Below are 19,410 nucleotides of genomic sequence, written 5' to 3'. Positions count from 1 at the left end.
CTAACAATTGATAACTTGCAAGATATGAGTAGTTAGTATGTATCTTAACTTGGCATAAACACTTGATCATCTGCTTATTACTAGAGTCAAGAAATAGTCTTGTTGAAGAAATGGCATTATTCAAGCTATTAAAGACTAGAGTGCATGCAGGCACTTTGGGGAATAAGATGTAAAGCTGAATTCTGAGAAAAGCAATAGGCTTAAATATACGAAAGTCCAATTTAAAACCCAGTCATAATTTTAATTGTCTATGACTGTTACTTTTTGTTAAATCTGGTTTTTAGCTTTGTTACAGAATATGCTATTAACCAGCAATCTTATTTTACTGTAGCAATGGCTTTTGGGGGGGATGGATAAAAACTTCTTTATATTTTTCACTGCTAAACTGGTGGTTGTCTGGTGCAAAGATTATAAATTGAGGTGTCCACTCAGTCACTTGTTACTGGCATCTTGACAGCTGATGTAAGATTCCCCCCTGGTAACAGAAGCAACAGTGAGTAACAAGGTGCACACTACGCCTTCTCCAAGGAAGCAGAATTTCAAGTAGTAACAGCTTAGAAACAGCTGTGTATTGTTCAGGCAGATGTTTCCTTTACACAGCAAGCTAGTCTACTCGAGAATGCTGCATTCACGCTTGCAAGAGGCCAATTTTATTGCTGAATTTTGCCAGGCCTGTAAATCTCAGGCCTGAGGCTTGTTACCAGCTGAATTTGAGTTCCTTAATCTGTTTGGACAGCCTTACCAGCCTGTAGCTAATTCTGGCATAAGGGTAAGGACTACAGAGTTGCATGCTGAATTCTGCATCTCCTATAGAGGTAGGCTGACAGTGGATGCCAGTTGATTTGAGCTTTATTTTGCATTTTCAGACAGCAGAGGCAAAAAGCAGAGATAATGCTGTAATTCAGTTAACAGTCAATGGTTTGTTCGTGTTTAAGCATTTGGGTTACGGTGAGTAAATGGTACAGTGATTTGTTGTTAGTTTTTCCTAGGCCTGCATAAATAAGTGGATGAGTACTGCAGGTTTGCATAAGTGCCTTAACACCAGTTTTTAGGATTGCGTCTAGTAGGCAACCGGTGCTAAGGTTAGAATTAGGATTTGTGCATAGGACCTGTGGGAACTGGCCTTCATCTGAAGTGTTGGTGGCAGATAGTATTGCATAGAATGAAAGCTAGGGTTCAGATTCAAGTTTGGATCAGGATTCAAATTAAGGTTTACATATGTTCAGAGATGAAGATTCAACATTGCTTAATGTGAATTCTTTTCCAAATGACAGTTCAGATCTAGTTGTCCATACCAATGCACGTGAGCTCTATACTTTTCTCTGCAGGCCTTGTAAAACTGAACAATAAACTTGACTCTGCAGCCATTACTGTGCCTAATCCTAACTGTGGATATAGACTAAGAATTCTGTGAACTTCAGAGCAAGATAGCCAAGTACATTTATAACAACTCAATTTACCTTGGCGAAGAATGCAGCGTTTATCTTGCTTCTTCACCTCCTTTCCTCACTAACTTTAAGCGTAGCGAGCCTGCTTGCACTACTAATCCAAAACACAGCATTGAGACCCTAGGTTTACCATAGCAGCCTGTGCAAAATTTGGATTCTCCTGTCTGTTTTCCCAAACTTCAGCTCTGCCTTCACTACAGATTAAGAACCTGCTGCTGTCTGCAAATTAAGGAGTTCCATTAGAGGACACCAGCCTTAAACACGCTTCTCTGGTTCTAGGGAATTATGACAGTAATCTTGACTCTCCGGTCCCAGTTTACTCTAACCCTAATCCTGGACTAGGCACCTTCTGTGGTTTGAAGGATTTAAAGGAACTAGTTACATTGAAGTGCTCTATTTAAAGAACACATACAGATCTGGGGATTGTCATTGTTAGATACAAACAGTAGAGTGTCTCTTTCCTAAAATACTGTAAAATTACATATTTCCCTATTCTTTTTTTTTTTAAGGATCTATGTGAGAATGATGATGTTCTTCTCTCTCTCTCAAACTTTATATCCGGATCTCAAAGTAGCTGTAATTTGGAGGAGACTAGTGAATATCCTGCTTCGTTATGAGAAGACGTCCACCAATGTAAAACAGTCTGGAAGAAGATTTCTCTAAGAAAATAAAAGAGCATAGAATCCTTTAATAAAACAGAAGACGTTTAGAATTTCATAAGCTTTTTGCTATCCAGGTCTTTAAAAAAATGAACCGTTACACAATCATGAAACAACTAGGTGATGGCACCTATGGCAGTGTGTTGATGGGGAAGAGCAACGAGTCAGGAGAACTTGTGGCTATCAAAAGGTATGTTACATCTAAATTCTGTAAAGGTACTTGCAAAAGCTTAGAGATTTTCACTTTTAACTTTATTGTTTTCTGCTATCTGTGTAGAATAGAAAAAAATGTCCCTTTTTAAGGAAATTAACATAATAAAATTAATTTTTTTAAATTAAGATGCTTAACAAGGTGATCATGGGTCAGACTTCAGCTAATAGATCAATAGAGACACATCAGTTTGTATAAGTTACTGATTTATCTTGGCTTATAAAATTGCATGCTGCTTTTGTTCAGTTCGAACGTGCTTCCTTCTAAAAATGTTGTTAGGCTAACACCAAAGGAAAAGTAAAACTGAATGTGCAGTTGACTAATTAGGGAGTTTGTTTATTTATATGGATTGTAAGAATACCCATCTTAATGGGTAGATTGAAATACCTTCCCACCCCCCACCCCCAAATCATTTTAGGTACTGTGCTAAGTTTCAGATATTGCTACAATGATAAATACCAGGTAACAATCTGGTCAGGTAAATAAAGGCTCTCTCCTTGGATCTAATAAAGTTGTGTTGCGCATAATCATCAGCGTTGTCATACTTGCCTAAAAAGGATTATTACAAAACAACAAAAATTGTACTAGAGGAGTGGGGAAGTTCCCCTTGTATTCCTATAGAATTGCAAGCAGGATGTAAAGCGTAAGTTGAAATACCAGAAATTGTATGTTGCTGAGATTTTTTTTTTCTCCATTTATGGATTTACTGCAGAAAGATAATTGTAATATAATTGACTACTTTTGTTTTAAGAATTTCTGTGGATTTCAGGTTTCTCCATATACTGCTAGTACTATTACCTAAGTTGTTAATATTAATCTAAGCTGAAAAAAAAAATCTGCAATTGATTATTTTCATTATTTTTAGGCAAAAGGAACAACATTTTGTGGGCCGTGTTTTTCATTCTCATGATTTCAGGATCTGGAATTCTTTTGTGTGATTTTTTTTAAGTTTGGGATTTGGGGGGAGACAGTTTTGGTTGAAGATATGTCTATTTTAAATGAAAATCTTGGGTTTAAATCTCTTCGCTGTAGGCGCTAGAACTTTACAGAAACATGGCAAATAACATGACATTCACAACCCCATCCCAAGATCTGAGCAACACCGAATATCCGTGTTTGTACCTATGCAAGACTTACAAATAAATGTATTACGCTGTTATATATAACGATTAGTTTAGAGACTATTGTATGTATGAGTATTGCTTGAAAAAATGAAACCATTTTTATTTGGTATTTAATACCTTGGAACAGGTTTGTAAAAATGACTGATCAAGTCAGATGCTTAATTATAATGCTAAGCAGTCAAGATACTTTGCAGATTTCAAAAATACAATTTTCTTGTTTTCCTAGAATGTGAAACTTGGGCACAGAGAGGTGATTTTTCTGGTTTGAAATATCCATGTTTTATGTGCGGCATCACTGTTGCTTTCCTTGTTATTAAGAGCACAGTTCAAATGATACAAAGGGATTTTGTGTCCCTGATGTTTTTGTAAATACCTTGGAGTATCATGGTCCTTCTGGCTAACTACTCCTCTAAAAATATGTTTGCAGTGATTAATCATCAAACACTTAAATTTCTAGCAATTCTAAGAGTTGAGTTTGGTTTTAATTATGTTGCTGATGGGTATTCTAGAATGTTTTAAATTGAGTTCAAAATATAGCTAATGCTACACTTGGAAAATAACGTTTAGATTTTTTTGTTCTAAAAGCATTCTGTACTGTTCACTGAAAATACTTTCTCTCGGACTTGTATTTCAGAATGAAAAGAAAGTTCTATTCATGGGATGAATGTATGAATTTGAGAGAAGTCAAGGTAAAGTGGTGTACATACCATATTTAAAAATAGGTGTCTGGTTAGGTTTGCATGAAGGGAAAGGGCATCCACAATGTCCAAGCATAAGGCCAAACTCTGTGAACTCTTTAAACGAGGACGACAGATTCCACAAAACCATGGGCTGCTGGCAGTCCTACAGCTTCTGCTGCTTTGTGGAATATCCCACTATTCTCAAGCAGTGGCCATGTCTCATAGCCAAGCCTCTTGTCTTTGAGAGAAGATAAAGAAATTGATTTTGTGTGTGTCTGTGCTTCTGTGTTTTACCATCCTGCTCTTTCATTTTACTGGCAGATTTCTAGGTGTATATCCAGTCCTTACATCTTGTATTTGGGGCATTTGTAGAAATCACTGAGAGTTTTGGCTAGCCAAATGATAGAATAACACTTGAAATCCTGGGTTTAAATTCCAAGTCATCCCATGTTTCGGGCATCTGATCTTCTGTATATACAAAACTCCTTAACAAAGGAGTTGCGTATCTGTAATTTAGGTTTAGCTTATTGGAGATTGCATGTAATCAGTATCTCCAAAAAGAGCACCTATAACAGAATCCTTGTTCATGAAAGTTTCATAACAAAAAAATTGCTGGGTTTTCTTACTCAGTTCTGTGAGCAAGAGCTGTAACAGCTTCAGGACTGTCTTTCATTGTAGGGAATTAGGTTTTTGTGTTAATCTTCACCCCAGCTATGATGTAATCCCTATAAATAAAAGTTTTAAGCTACTATTAATATGGTTGCTGCTTTAATTTTGTAATTAATTTAAAATGCTATTTTGCTGTTCTTTGAAACAGAGATTACAAGATAAATACGGACTATCAGATGGACATGTTTTGTAAATTCTGTGATAGAAACTTTTACATGTTAAAAATGTAGTTCTGATAAGGAATCAAAGTCACTGTCAAGTTATATGAAGCCATATTTTGCTCTATTCCAGTCTCTGAAAAAGCTAAATCATGCCAATGTAATAAAACTGAAAGAAGTCATACGAGAAAATGACCACCTTTACTTTGTATTTGAATACATGAAGGAAAATCTCTATCAGTTAATGAAGGACAGGTACGTCTTTTTCACAGAACAAATAGTGTGCTATCATGCTTTATTTAATGATTCTTATGCTATCTTGAAGAACACAGTGGAATTTCTGTTTTTGGCTCTTCTTGCAGCCCCACTGATGGGAACAGGAGTTGCTGCACCTGCTTATCTGAGGGTAGAATTCTGCATTGCTCTGCATTACAATATTGCATATTGTAATGCTTTTAGAAATAACAGTTTGTTCAGTTGTTAACACGATAGTTTGCATGTCTTTGGTGTGTAGAGCCATGAGAGAAATTCCAAATACTTTTTTGTTTTCTTTATTAGCCTTCACTTTAATATAGGAAGGATTGGATAAACACTGTTTGTTCTGCTTTTGCTTGTGGATTTGGCTTAAGGTGGGGATGGTCATCTGCATGTGCGTGTGTGCATGCTCATAAGAAAGACCTATATATGGACTAACTGTGTGATGTTGCAATCTTGGACAAACAGTACATAGCAAGGCTTGCAAGGTGGACTTTGGAATAGGACCTGCCTTTTCAATAACATTTTTCTTTGCTGAATTCTTTTGCCTTTAATGTGTGTTTCGTTCAGACATTGTCATGCACCTTTATCTCCTAATGTGGAAAGCTCTTAGGTTCACATCCTGAGATAGCTGCTAGTGATATTAGCACAATATTACCCTACAGCTGAGAAGCATTGCTCACAATCAGGGTTCCCTTAAGGGTACCACTGGGTAACGCACCTACCACAGTGCTGCGCTGTGCGGTCTCTTCTGTGCTACATTACTGTGCATTCCATGTTCATCCGGTCAAGCACACTACCGGCCAACCAGCTTCTGCAGAGAGGACCATGAACCTCCCTGCAGGGAAGTCCCTCTGCAGCACTTAATGAGTGAAAGTAAGGCCTGGCAGCAAGCAAGTTTTGAGATGAGAGCCAGTTGCATCTGCCTTACTTTGTGGGCAAGGCTTGAGGGATCTGTTTTCATGATCTGTTGTGCAAAATAAAGAAATACATATGTTCTGAAAATACTTTTTTTTTTAATGTGAAGTTGTTAATCTGTTTCTTCACAGAAACAAGTTGTTCCCTGAGTCAGTCGTCAGAAACATGATGTATCAGATATTACAAGGGCTAGCTTTTATCCATAAACACGGTAGGTTTCATACTAGAGTTAACTGTGTAGCACTTTTTTAGAAAATAAGATAATGCACAGTAATAACAGGAATAAGAATATTTTTATTAGAGATAATTAATAGCCTTTGCTAGATATTTTTATCTGCTTCAAGTATGATGCATTTTTAAACCATACCTGAAGTTACACTTTGTTGTTCTATAATCAGATATTCCTCTTTCTTTTTGAAAGCATTGGATATTTTTCATACGCTATTCAGTACTTTTTTCCACCTTAGTTGCCAGACAAATAAACAAACTAAAGAAACCCATATGCTGTGCTATACTATGCATTTCTGTTTCCTCAAAAAGATTTATTTAAGGAGCATCGATACTTTACAGATGGCAGTTTCTGCTGCTTGAGATACTACAACTAATATGATACCCTACATCTAAAAAAATATTAAAATAACTTGTTCACTAAGAAATTCAAACAGTCTCCTTATCGAATACAACCTGGATTTAAATATTTTTAAGATATGGGACTTCTCTAGCAATTACAAGCACAGTCTAAATAAGAGGTGCTGTGTGTTCACAACAACAACAGAAAGTTTCACAGCATTTACAAAACTTTTAATTCTCATGTTTAGAATCTGTCTGCAAACTGCATTCTGAAATACTTGTATTAAGGGCCTTTGCATTTAAAAAAGTAGTAATTTACTTTCTTGCTCAACTCTTTTATTTTGTACTTGCCCTTCACATCACATTGGAATCCCTAAAACTTTCCACAGGCAATAAAATATTAGCTGAAAATTAAATAACAATGTTCCCAGTGATCTCTGGCTTTCATGTACCCTGGCAAGGCCTGTTGATGAATTCAAATAAATAATTAGTTCTGTTCAGTATTATCAAATACCCAGAAATTGCCATTTTATGTCTTTCTGATCAAGATCATATACTGTTCTCTGATTATTAGCATCCTCTTTTCCTTCCTCATTGCTACATGAAATAAAGGAGAAAATTAGAATTTAAGAAAAACTGTCATTTCTAAGTTACAATATTAATATTTTGTTTTGACCATAAGTGTTTGGGAATGATGGGTATGATAAATTTGAACATTTACATTTCACTAATAATTTCAGCCAATTTCTTACAGTGGTTGTCAGTTTCTGCATGCAGAAATTGAATGTTTTATTGTAGCAAGTGAATTTCAATCAAATTGATTTATATTACAACAAATTGTGTATACCCGTTAAACAGCAGAATTGATTTGCTTAGCAACTTAACCATTGTCCAGGTATATAGGTGGTCAAGCCAACAGTAAGCATTAAAGAAACTTTATGTGCCTGCATTACTAATATTACCATTCCTGAGCAGAATTTTGATATCTTTTATATGTCTCTGTCTGCAAATTGTTGTCACAATGATAAATAAACTAGTTAAAAATCGTTCAAGGAATTTTATAAATCAAGTAAGTATGTCAGATGCTCAGTTTTCCATTATCCAAAACTGACACAGCAGTTGTAGTTTTCACAAAAGATTTCATTCTGAAATTGGTTTGTTACTTGATATTGCTGCAAGAGCCAATTCATTTTCCTTAGTGTGTTAATGACAGTTTACATTTGTTAATTTAAGAACACCTGGTGTAATAATCACTGGAGGGAAAATGTGTGTGCTTCTTGGGGTGAGGGTTACCATTCATTTATTTTGAATTTAAAAAATAAAAAAGATATATTATTCCAAAACATCCTAAAGCAAATTTTGGATTACTCTGTTAGAGGTTGCTGTTTAAGAAGTGATGACACAATAATTCACCATTCTTTTCTGTCTGGTCTTCTATAGGATTTTTTCATAGAGATATGAAGCCTGAAAACCTTCTCTGTATTGGACCAGAACTTGTGAAAATAGCAGATTTTGGTTTGGCTAGAGAACTAAGATCTCAGCCACCTTATACAGATTATGTTTCTACCAGGTGGTAAGTATGTTAAGAAATAAATACATTATCTTAACTAATTACCTTTCTCTTACAATTTTAATTTATCTATTATTTCTTTCCATCCTCATAGGTACCGAGCTCCTGAAGTTTTGCTAAGATCGTCTATTTACAGCTCACCTATTGATATGTGGGCAGTTGGCAGCATAATGGCTGAATTATACACACTAAGACCTCTTTTCCCAGGCACAAGTGAAGTAGATGAAATCTTCAAAATTTGCCAAGTATTGGGGACTCCGAAGAAGGTAAGACTTTTAGAAAAATTCAGAGAATAGTATTTTAAAAAGTTAAATAAAGTTATTATAAAACATTGAATGTTATCTCTCTTTCAGAACATATATATAAATTATTGTTTTAGTAAGTTTCCTGCAGACTTAAGGTTTTGTCAGCGGTATTTCTTTAAGCTTCCATTAAGGCATGTAATGCTAGTCTTTTGTTGTATATTAGCATCCATTGGATATCATACTGTTATGAGTAGCCTTGCTCTCTGATGAAAGCTAGATAAAATTGTTTAATTTAGTTATTTAAAGCTATGCATATTGGAAAGAAAATTGGAAGTCTCTTAGGGTTTCATTTTGCCACAGCAAGGAAGGTTTGGGTAGTGCATACAAAAATGTATGCAATTATATTTCCTTCAGTTAAAAAGTTATTTTAGCAAATGGATACATGAACATGAAAGAAGAGAATAAGTTTACCTTTAAAATTTTGAATAAACTGAAAAGAGACCATATAATATATGTATTTTTTGGAGAATAAGAGATGGCAGATGTATATCAGTACTTTATGGGCGCAAACAGAACTTTGTGAAATAACTGACTGAACACAGAATCTCTAGATCTGGAAAACCTAAGGGTGGGAGAGAAAAACATCAATTTCATTGGTGTTCTACTGATATAAAATAAAGCATAATTCTTGTCCAGTAAAGGAGGTGTTATCAATAGAGAAGTGGGGAACAAAAAACATAAAACAGAAATAGATTAAGCTTAGCTAGGAACATGCAGAGCTTGAAGTGGTGGGAAAACATCCAAGAGAACATACTGAGAAACAGGTGCAAACTCATGACAGAGCAGAGAGTAAAAGGTCAGAGGTGGAGAGTTATAGATGATATGTTGTGGTAGAGAAAATTTAGTCTAGAGGACTAAGTGAAAATTGCTATGATGTGTAAAACAGTGCTTGCTATGACAATTGTGACATTATCAGAAATAATGTGTAATATGAGCAGTATTTTAAGACTTGAGTTTTCAAACACAGATGTTAAGTTCCTTGAGCAGCTCACAAGTCTAGGATAGTAAGAAGAACATTTTGATGTATATTAAGAATATCTGTGAAAGAGAGCAACACAGTAGCTTTTGGAACATTTTCAATGTATAGCATAAACAAGTTCTGGAAGTGCAGGGAGATCAGACAGAGATTTTCATTGTGTGTAGGTGCACAGTGCTGAGCTGGCTGCTGTGGTTTTTCTGTAACCTTACAAGTAGTTGAACAGAAGCAAATCATGACTGTTCCCACTCTGTCATTCCCTGACTAGCAAGCTGATTGCTTGGGAAAGCAGGGAGCATTACCAGCTGAGTATTTCAGAGAAAACTGTAGCCTCTTCTAAAGACCCTCAGGGTTAGAGACACTGTAAATCAGCCCTCTAGGATCAGGAACCTGTAATTGGTTCCTTTGTGCCCCTGTCATCTGCTGGGCAGACTTGGGAATTTTATCTCCTTACAACAATGCTAAGGCATTCTTCAGGGAGATCACCTTGTAAGAAGAGTACTTAAATATTATGAGAGGAATTATCATGATAAATGATGCATATGTTACAAGTGAAGTACTGTTCTGCATCCTGAAAAACACCAGCAGTTATTTTAATAGTCTGGTTTTGCAGATAGTTTTATAAATAGTATTTTTTTCAGACATACAATTTCATTTATTCCATTATCCTGCAATAAGGAATTACAGGAATTATGCCCAGAAGCTATCTTAATCCCAATTTGCCTTCCTTTGTTTAAGTCCATAATACCATACTAATGACTTCTGTGAGCTTGGATTTTTTAAATAGTGACAGACAACTATTTTGCTTTATTTTATAAATTAAGTTGCTTTATTTATAAAATGTTGCTTTATTTATAAAATTTATTTATAAATAATTATAAAATTTATTTATAAATAATTTATTTATAAAATAAAGCAAGTTGCACCATTCAAGTACTGGTGTGATGGTGCACTAGGAGTATGCCAATTTAATGAAAAAGCTGGTGACGATGTGAAAAGGAGAGATTAATGAAATGCATTTTCATTAGTTGAAGGTTGGCAATGGCACTTTAAATAATTCCAAATTAATTTTTTTATAAATTGAAACGTATTTTTCATTTTTGCACTGGTACTATTTTCACACTATCCCTGTACTTCACCAGTTCAACACTCAGCCCTTGCTACTTCTTTCTAAATTGTTCCTTTATCACTACCTCTGGCAGACAGAATGTCACCAGTAAAGGAGGGAGGTGCAGCAGAGGAGGAAAGAGTCTACCTCTATTAATTTAAATGAACAAATTATTCTCTGAGGTGGAATAGGAAGTCACTTGAAGTCATGAGACTTATTTTAACCAAAGTTGGTTTATAATTATGTTTGAGTTCTTTGATTACCATAGACTCTGTTAACAGAGCTAAAACTGTAAGTTGTTGATGTACATAAAAAAACGAGTGATAGCTAACATGGTATCCTAAGACCAAATTCTATCAAATCAACCCAATTTACTCCTGTAGCAGTGTAACGAGCTTTGTGGATAGAGGAGAAGCACTAATATCATACATTGTCTTCAGTAAGGCTCCTGACACTGTCCCTTATAACAATGTCATCAGCATATTTCTATAAACAAACTGCATGATAAGTGCATAACTGTTTTGAAAGCCTTATTTAGAGAGTAAGCTTTACTGGTTCGCATTCAGAATGAAAGATGGATTGTATTAAAGGCCTTCTGATGGAATAGATTTTACTTCTTTAGTTGGTAGATAGCAGGCTGGAAAGGCTTGAGTATGTTAGAAGACAAGATTAGAATTCAGAGTTTCTTATAAAATTAGAGATGTAGCTTTAAAAAAATTTCTTTAGTAGTGTGTACGGTGCTGTACTTAGGCAAGAATAATCAGCTGCATAAATATTTGGGGATAACTATCCAGCTAACACATCTGTAGAAGAGGATATAGGAGCTATATAGTGCATTGTATGTCAACAGTATTTTGTTGCAACGAAGACAAATACCATACCAGTGTGTAGAGAAAGGAGTATTGTCCATTGACGTATGAACTAATCTTTCTGTTCAACTTGCTATATTATATCCAGTTATAAGTTTTGCCTTTCAAGGGAGAAAAATCAGAGTCCAGAGAAGAAGAAAAACTTAAAAAGCCTAGACCCAGGAATTCAATTGTTTGGGTTTCTTTAGCCTATAGAAAGGAAGATTGGAAGAAAGCAGAAGAAATATGCCTTCTAATGTATAAAAAGGCTGTTCTAGAGAGAAGAAAGAAATAGTCCTTCTTGGTATCCATGGATGATAGCACACTCAGCAACGGTCTTGTATTGTCGCAAGAGAAACCTACGTTTTTCTAATCTTGAGGAGAATTAAGCTCTGGAATAGACTGTTTAGAGTGGTTGTGGAGTGCTGGAAACTGGAAGCTTTTTGAGACTAATACCTGTCCGGAAAGGACAAGGGCATGGACTAGACCATCTCTTGAGGTCTTTGATAATCCTGTGATTCTGTATTCAAACAATGCAATTATGAAGCAGCTAAGGACTTCAGGGTTTACTTTTGGAAAGTTAAACACTCAAAAAAAAAAAATTTCATCTGGCAGTCATGGCTCTTTTCTGTTGCAGTAGTGTCTAACTGTAATTTAATCATTGACTATCTTAATGGTGGAATCAGTGGTGTATTGTATAGGCTGCATCATGGTTACACAACTATGGTATGCTGGGTGGAAGGGCCTCATCTCTAATATTCCCATTCAGAAGGGATGTTGAAGTCATCTGTTTGAGCTCATTTCTGTGGTAGATGGGATGTTCGATACTGCTCCTGGTACTGCTGCACTCTCTTCTCATTCAGATAGATTATGTCCAAGTGTGGTATCTGCAATGGCAGTTCCACCTTTACCTACAGGAGAGCTTGAGAAGGGCTGTCATTGGAAGCTGATGCTGTGTTCACTGGTGGTGTAACAACTGTAATGGAAAATAGGAATGCCTGTTTTCCACTACATAGGAAGGAGCTACGCAGACCAAGCGTGACTCAAGCTGCATAAAATTAAATTTGATCTAATACCTCAAAGGTATATAGCCTTTGTTCTTTTTTGGTACTCATTTTTCTTTCCTTTGAAACAGAGTGACTGGCCAGAAGGATACCACCTTGCTTCTGCCATGAATTTTCGTTTCCCACAATGTGTCCCTATAAGCCTAAAAACTCTCATCCCAAATGCAAGCAATGAAGCAATACAGCTTATGAGTGATATGCTGAACTGGAATCCAAAGAAGAGACCTACAGCAAGTCAGGTCTGAGCACCTGAATGATTAAGTATAAGACTGAATTTTCTTGCATTGTTAAAAAATTGTAGATACAGAAACCAATTGATTGTCATAATACTGATGGCCAGAGAAACGTCTCCTCATTTTGAACGCTTTGGTGGGAATGAGACTGAGTAGTGAGGAGAGAAAATTCCAAACCTGGCTCAGCAGACATCATAAACTCTTTAGTTATTTCTGCAATGTTGTCTTCTGTATTGGCATATTCTAAAACTTTCTCTGTATAGGACAGAGAAAAATCTGAGCTGCAAGTTTCCTGAATTGTAACTATCAGTCACTTCTGCCGCTGCCTTTCTCCTCCCCCATCTGTATGAAGGGGAATATTGAAAATTAAGCTTTGCTTTTTGTGAAGCTGCAGATGGAATGCAGTATGGAAGAGCTAAGGATTATTTTTACTTGGAGACAGGACATAGACTGTACTAAGTGATAAGGAAGGAACTTTGTGAAGGACATACCAATAGGTCATAAAGGTCACAGTTTTTCTCCAAGTTAATTTTAAAAAATATATTTCAAGTACCAAAGATGGTTACATTCTACTGATTTTTTGGAGTATTCATACCTAATGCAATCCTATTTAGAAGGTATAAAAGGGGAATACAATTAGGAAAGAAAAAAGGCATAATGCAACTTATCCTAGGCGGATGTAATGTAAGTGATTCAGAAGTGGTTAAGCAGATGGTACCAAGTAGAGCAACCATTTCTCTCCACTTTCTAAAGCATATCTATTGTTACAGACACTGACATCTAATTGTAGTTCGGTGCTATATATCTCTACACAGAATACTGCATGGTGCTTTATGAAAGCAAATAACCAGCTTTTGCCCAAGTGAGTTGCCAAGGAAGCAGCTGCAGCAGTTGTGTAATCCACAGCCAAAAGGGAGAGTTTAATGTACATACATGGAAATGTGTACAAAGGCAGCAATTCTCAAGTGCAGCTGAGGCAAAACATCTCTTTGAAAACTAACAAAGAGTAGGATCCTACCCAGAAGGAGTAGCAGAGTGTGCCATAGGAGGAGCTGTGTTAGTAAGGTATGTCCATGCTGTGTGTCTGGCGGTGGACATGAAAATGTCAGAGAAAAAGAATTAAATACACATCTGCCTGAAGACAGACACTGTAGTTTCCTAATAAACACCATGAAGGCACAGAAAGCACAGTGAATGTACTTCAAAGCAAAACAAAAACAGGGAAAGCTGGTGATAAGAAAATGAAGGAGAAACTTTGTTTGTTAACATCCTCTAATTGTAAAACCCATACATTAATATTAAATGGCAATCATCACACTTCTGTTTTTTTGTTTTTTAAATTAAAAAAAAGGCTGTTCATCAAGTTGCCAAAACATAGTTAGCAGTGGAAACATGTAATAAAGCATGTGGTAAAGGTAGCAGAGACTTTGTATTTTAAGATTGAAATCTGTTTCTGCATGAATATAGAATGGTGTTGAATGTAAAATGTACCTCAAAACACAGACTCCACAAAACCTAGAAGTAAAGGAGGGAAAGAAAGGACATGACTGCTGTAACATGTACAAGTGGATCCATCTTACTAAATTATATGATGGCAAGAGTTTAAGATACAGAACTGACAGTTATCAATATACAGTGTTTACATATGATCTCAGTATTCATCCATCTTGCATTTGTGCTGTAGAGCTTGCTCAAATGCTTCAGAAACGTGCTTAGATCCTTGATAATGTTACTAAAGTCAATTTTTTTAAGTAAAATTAGCATGTTGTATCTTCTTCAGGCTTTGAAGTACCCTTACTTTCAAGTTGGCCAACTTTTAGGACCTCCTCCACAGTATCTGGAGAAGCAGACTCCTGTTAAACCAGCTCAGCCAATAGAGCCAAAGCCAGCTTTACCTAAACTGGAAGCTATATCCAAGCCAGAAGCTCTGTCTTCACCCAATATACCTGACAAAACACAGCCACAGCCCTTGTCAAAGGTTAACCACCAGCCTCTCCAGCAAATTCAATTGCCTCAGAATACAGCTAACCAGCAAGTACCAAAACAGCAGCAGCCACAGGCACAACCATTTTTTCCAACTATCAATAAAAACTCATCGCCAGTAAGTTGTCTTCAATAAATACTTAGGTGGTTTTATTAAAAGTTCTTAGTAGATTCAACCAGGCGTTCCCTTGAAAATTGTCATACTTTTTATTGGAAGAAATACAGATAGATAATTAGGGAGTAATTAAGGATATAACTGGCCACTTATTGAAATTTTACAGCAAATCAGAAGAATAGATTGCTTGTAACAACAATCTATGTTCATTTATAATAGCCTTTACTGGCATGCTTATGCAGTAATGTAGTTATGACAACTATGGTTTATTGACCTTTGAGAAACAATTCACAAAAATATTAAAAATATTGCTAGTATACAACAGAGAAGTGGAAAGGGAGAACTTTCCTTGCCCTAAGCAGGAAAATACCTGAGAAAGCTCAGAGTCTTGTTTATGACAGTAGTTCTCTGACTACCACCTGTTGGCTACTAGTAGATAGCTGCAAAGTGAGCAACACTTGTAATCACATGGAACTTGACACTTCATCCAGTTCCTAAGCTTGTAAGATTTTTAGCAAGATTAATATTAAGCTTTGGTTTACAATCTTCTTTTTGCTTTCCACTGAACTACGATATAAAGTATGTTAAAAATAACAGGTATTCAGAAAATACTGGAAAGCAAACTACAGTCAGATGAAAGGACAGCTTTAAAATCTAATAATTTCTTTGGAAGAGAATGTTAAGGGAAGCCCTGACTAACTTCTGTTATTTGCTGTATTTATTTTGGGGCCATGGCAATTGGCACTCATAAACCCTGAGCGTGATTGCTGTGAATGTTCTGCACCACTGTGCCCTACTTCTTGACCACTGTTCATCTACCGCTGTTGAGAGCAGGAGTTCAGCAAGATAGCAGTAGTAGAGACTGAGCACTGAACTGGGTCTGCAAATAGAAGGTTAACTTCACTACTTCAGATAGATTTGAGCAATTTAAGGATGACAGTCCAGAAAAAGCTACACTCAGAATACCTGCCAGCATTATTGTTATGTTTTGTGCTTAAAATCATTCTAGGACTATGACCAAAGTAGGCACAACACAATGGGAAAAATTCCCTCAAAGTTCTTAAGCTGTAGTCAGGAAGTGAACTAGATACAAAATACAAAATTTTAGAATGGAATTGAAGCTTTTTTTTCCCATTTATAATAGAAACAAGCAGCTAGTAGCCTTCAGAATGGTGCAGCAGGTCCTAAAAGCTGCAGAAGACGATGGGGTCAGACTTTGGTAAAGACTGTGGATAGCTGGGATGACTTGGATGACACTGAATTTGGAATGTCATGTTCAAAGAAGCCTAGCATTGCACTGTTAAAAGAAAAGAAAAACAAGGAATGTCTTTTTAGGTAAGTCCTATAATTATAAAATCACAATTTTTTTAGTAAACAGTTTCCAGTAGATTTATAGATTAATTGAGTCAAATCTGCTAAAATTTAAGTCACCAAAAGTCTGCAAGAATGCAAAGAGCTGTATGAGCTTTGGGTGTGGTGTTGATAGAGCACCAGTAATATCCAAACTGAATCAAATTTGTTTTCAGGCACTGTATGGTTTAGGTGTTCGTTGTGTTATTAAGAAACTGTTTTACTAAAATCAGATATACTAACTTCATTTCCTTCGTCAGTTAAGTTAGGGAAAGATCTGCTATAGTTATCCACATTTGCTTTTATTCAGTAGTGTTGGATACACTTTTTTTTCTTTGAAGTCCCAGGTCAAACTCTCATGAGGTATGAGATTTGGCTGTTACTTTCTGTGGGAATAAATTTTACTGATGAAGGCAGGTTAAGAGAAGAGCACTATACTCTTCAGGCTAGGGTCAGCTTGTGGTATTCTGAGCTGGAGTTGTTGGTCACATTGTTTGAACATTTTGATTTTTCAGTGTGCCAGAACCAAAAGCTTCATGCTGTATCCAGCCAGGAGGGGAAAATAAGGTTCTGATGAGAAATGATTCTGGAAGATCAAACACATCAGCAAAACAGTACTATCTAAGACAATCAAGATATCTACCTGGTAAGGGTAAAAGTCAATACATACGGAAAATACAAGCTGTGAACAATCTATGTACAGTACATTAAAACTTTAGATATCACACTGGGTAATTTCACTTTTCATAACCAGGCTAGATTTTCAAGTTTTGGACTAAATGCCTTTCCCATAACATACTTCATCACAACAGATGCAGAAGGTCCTGGCTACGTAAACATGGAAGGGAGCTCAACACTGTTTGTACACCATGAAAGTTCATAGGCCCTCTTACGACAAGTAACATATAAAACCCACAATAATAGGAATCCCAGATTTCTTGGATTCCTAGGAATATATCCTGATTGACCATAAGCAAGTGTATCTGAGGACTAAAGAAACTACCCGTATATAAACATATAGTGCGTAGTTCTCAGTTTTGCAGTATCAGGAGGTTTGGATTTTTTTTATCTTAAAGTTCTGATAAGCAGAGTTACCCTTCTTGGTAGGAAGTGTTTAGAAATATCAGTCACTTGCACTAGTAGGAATTCACCCACTCACTTCCCTTCCCAAGGCAGTCATCCTCCTTAAAAATAAATAGATAGCTTAGTCTAAATCTGAGTGGTTTTATCAGGAAAATAACATGAAATTATGTAATTGATAGGAATAAGAATGGGAAGGAGGAGAAAGAAAAGGGAATATTTGCTTCAGTTAGTATTCTGAATATATTCTATAATCAAATGATTGCCTTGGTGTCTCACTTAGTGTGTTTTCTTTATTGCCATGATGGTTTGCCTGATTACAGTGCGTGTATCATGACTTCTACTGTAATCCACATAGGAGAATTTAGGTGGCTCACAGAGGAATTCCTGATTGTCAGTTGTTTTGTTACAATGTATCACTAATTTCTCAGGAATTCATTAGGCCAATGATGACTTCTGAATATGAAATCCCTTCTTGAATGTTAAATAGGATGCCCAGAGACTCAGGAGTTTAAGTCCAAAAGGAAAAACAAAAAATGGAAAGTTCATCTATATTTCTTATCTTTTTTAAATTTTTTTTTTCTTCTAACATCTCTCTGGTTTTAGTGGAGTTTTCAATGAGAAAGGCATAGATGTAAAAAATAATTAATATGAGCTCTTAAGAGAATAATAGCTCCAAGAATCATACTTGTTGTTTATCTATATTATTTTAGTTCTGTTACCGCTAGATCTGGGAGCTGCTTCCATGCTGTGTAATCCCATTAACTCTTGTAATGCTTGTAACACGCTGAAGTAACAAGCACCTCTTTGTCCTACTTTTTAACTTATCCCTTGAAGAAATTGTTTATTTTCAGCCTTGAGAACCCTAGTTTTTTATAGGTATTTTTAATTTGTGTTAGTTGTTTGAGAGTCAAAAATATCAATAATGAGATTATGGTTTTATAGAAACCAAGTAACTGTACTAAAAAGGCTTTTAAAAGTTCTCTCGAAAGCATGAAGAGAATTGTTCTTAAATCAGTGTCTCTGGTTTTCATGGTTTGGCTGAAAAATCTAACCTAATCAATAGGCCTTGTTCTTTTACATTAATGGTGTTTACATTATACCACAAATAATTCAGTGTTGTTTTACCATTCTAGAAATGTCCATTTTTCATTGGTTGAATTATGTTTGAAATTTGATATTTATAACATTTTCCATAATTTGTTTTCTAAGGTGTAAACCCTAAGAGTGCCTCTTTAGTAGCAGTCAGTAAAGAAGGATCACATGGAACCTGGAACAACCAGTTGTTTTCTAAACCACTGGCACATACTGGAGGAGGAGTGACTTTCAACAGAAATACTACAGGTAAAAATGTAATTAAAAGTGGCCACATTATATCTCACCATACTTTATTTAATTAATTTCGTTAAGACCATCTGGTTTAACTTCTGTTGTCAGGCTTAGCTAACATTTTTTTTGTTTTAACGACAGACTCAAAATAACAACTTCTTCATATCTAAACTATGTATTTTTCTTTCAGAGCATAAAGGAAGTATAGACCAGCCCCTGTTATAAAGTTCTGTCAAGATAAATTTTGTCCGTAATCCTCTTAGACCATTATTTTACTGTGTTAATTTAAGCAAATAGTTTGACCTCATTACTGCCTGGTCAGGGTGCTGTGGAACTCTATCAAACAGTAGTCTCACATATGAAAACAAGATGGTGGGTGGTGTGCTCAGGTAATAAAAGTATGGCCTAATATTCTAAACATGTCTTTTAACAATCTACGCGCCTTGTCCTAAATACTTTGCTGCATGAAAGTCCCCTTATTTTCAGCAAGGAACTTGCAGTAAGGTGCCTTTTGGTACTACGTTTGGTGAAGAACACTTATTATCAGCATTTTATAGAGTGAAGACCAAGACTAGTTAAATAGCTTATCTAAGATTTCACTGAGGAAAGCATCAGACTCAAGACTAAAATCTATCTTCTGACCACCAAGCCCTATACTTTAAGTACACAGTCCCATAGCCCTGTTACGGGAGGTTACTTTGTTAACAACTTTGCTGCCATTGTCCAGCTCGCATGAGTCACTCCCGAATACTTTAAT

At 35.9% G+C, this 19,410-nt stretch overlaps 1 protein-coding gene across 3 annotated transcripts in view; it reads left to right on the top strand.

Moving 5' to 3' along the window:
• The first annotated feature begins 2,196 nt into the window (after positions 1–2,196).
• The window catches only part of MAK (male germ cell associated kinase), a 28,412-nt gene continuing 11,198 nt past the window's right edge, over positions 2,197–19,410 (top strand). For all 3 annotated transcript variants that reach the window (XM_072851382.1, XM_072851381.1, XM_072851380.1), the window contains exons 1-11: positions 2,197–2,297; positions 4,077–4,131; positions 5,083–5,204; positions 6,254–6,333; positions 8,133–8,265; positions 8,357–8,528; positions 12,635–12,802; positions 14,577–14,897; positions 16,063–16,229; positions 16,760–16,890; positions 18,537–18,668. In XM_072851382.1, coding sequence (XP_072707483.1) covers positions 2,197–2,297; positions 4,077–4,131; positions 5,083–5,204; positions 6,254–6,333; positions 8,133–8,265; positions 8,357–8,528; positions 12,635–12,802; positions 14,577–14,897; positions 16,063–16,229; positions 16,760–16,890; positions 18,537–18,668 — 1,582 coding nt within the window. The remainder of the gene's footprint in view (positions 2,298–4,076; positions 4,132–5,082; positions 5,205–6,253; positions 6,334–8,132; positions 8,266–8,356; positions 8,529–12,634; positions 12,803–14,576; positions 14,898–16,062; positions 16,230–16,759; positions 16,891–18,536; positions 18,669–19,410) is intronic.

This window comes from Ciconia boyciana, chromosome 2 (assembly GCF_034638445.1).
Source record: "Ciconia boyciana chromosome 2, ASM3463844v1, whole genome shotgun sequence".
Lineage (NCBI taxonomy): Eukaryota > Metazoa > Chordata > Aves > Ciconiiformes > Ciconiidae > Ciconia > Ciconia boyciana.
The sequence above is the reverse complement of the archived record's forward strand: the minus strand, read 5'-3'. Positions and strand labels throughout refer to the sequence as shown.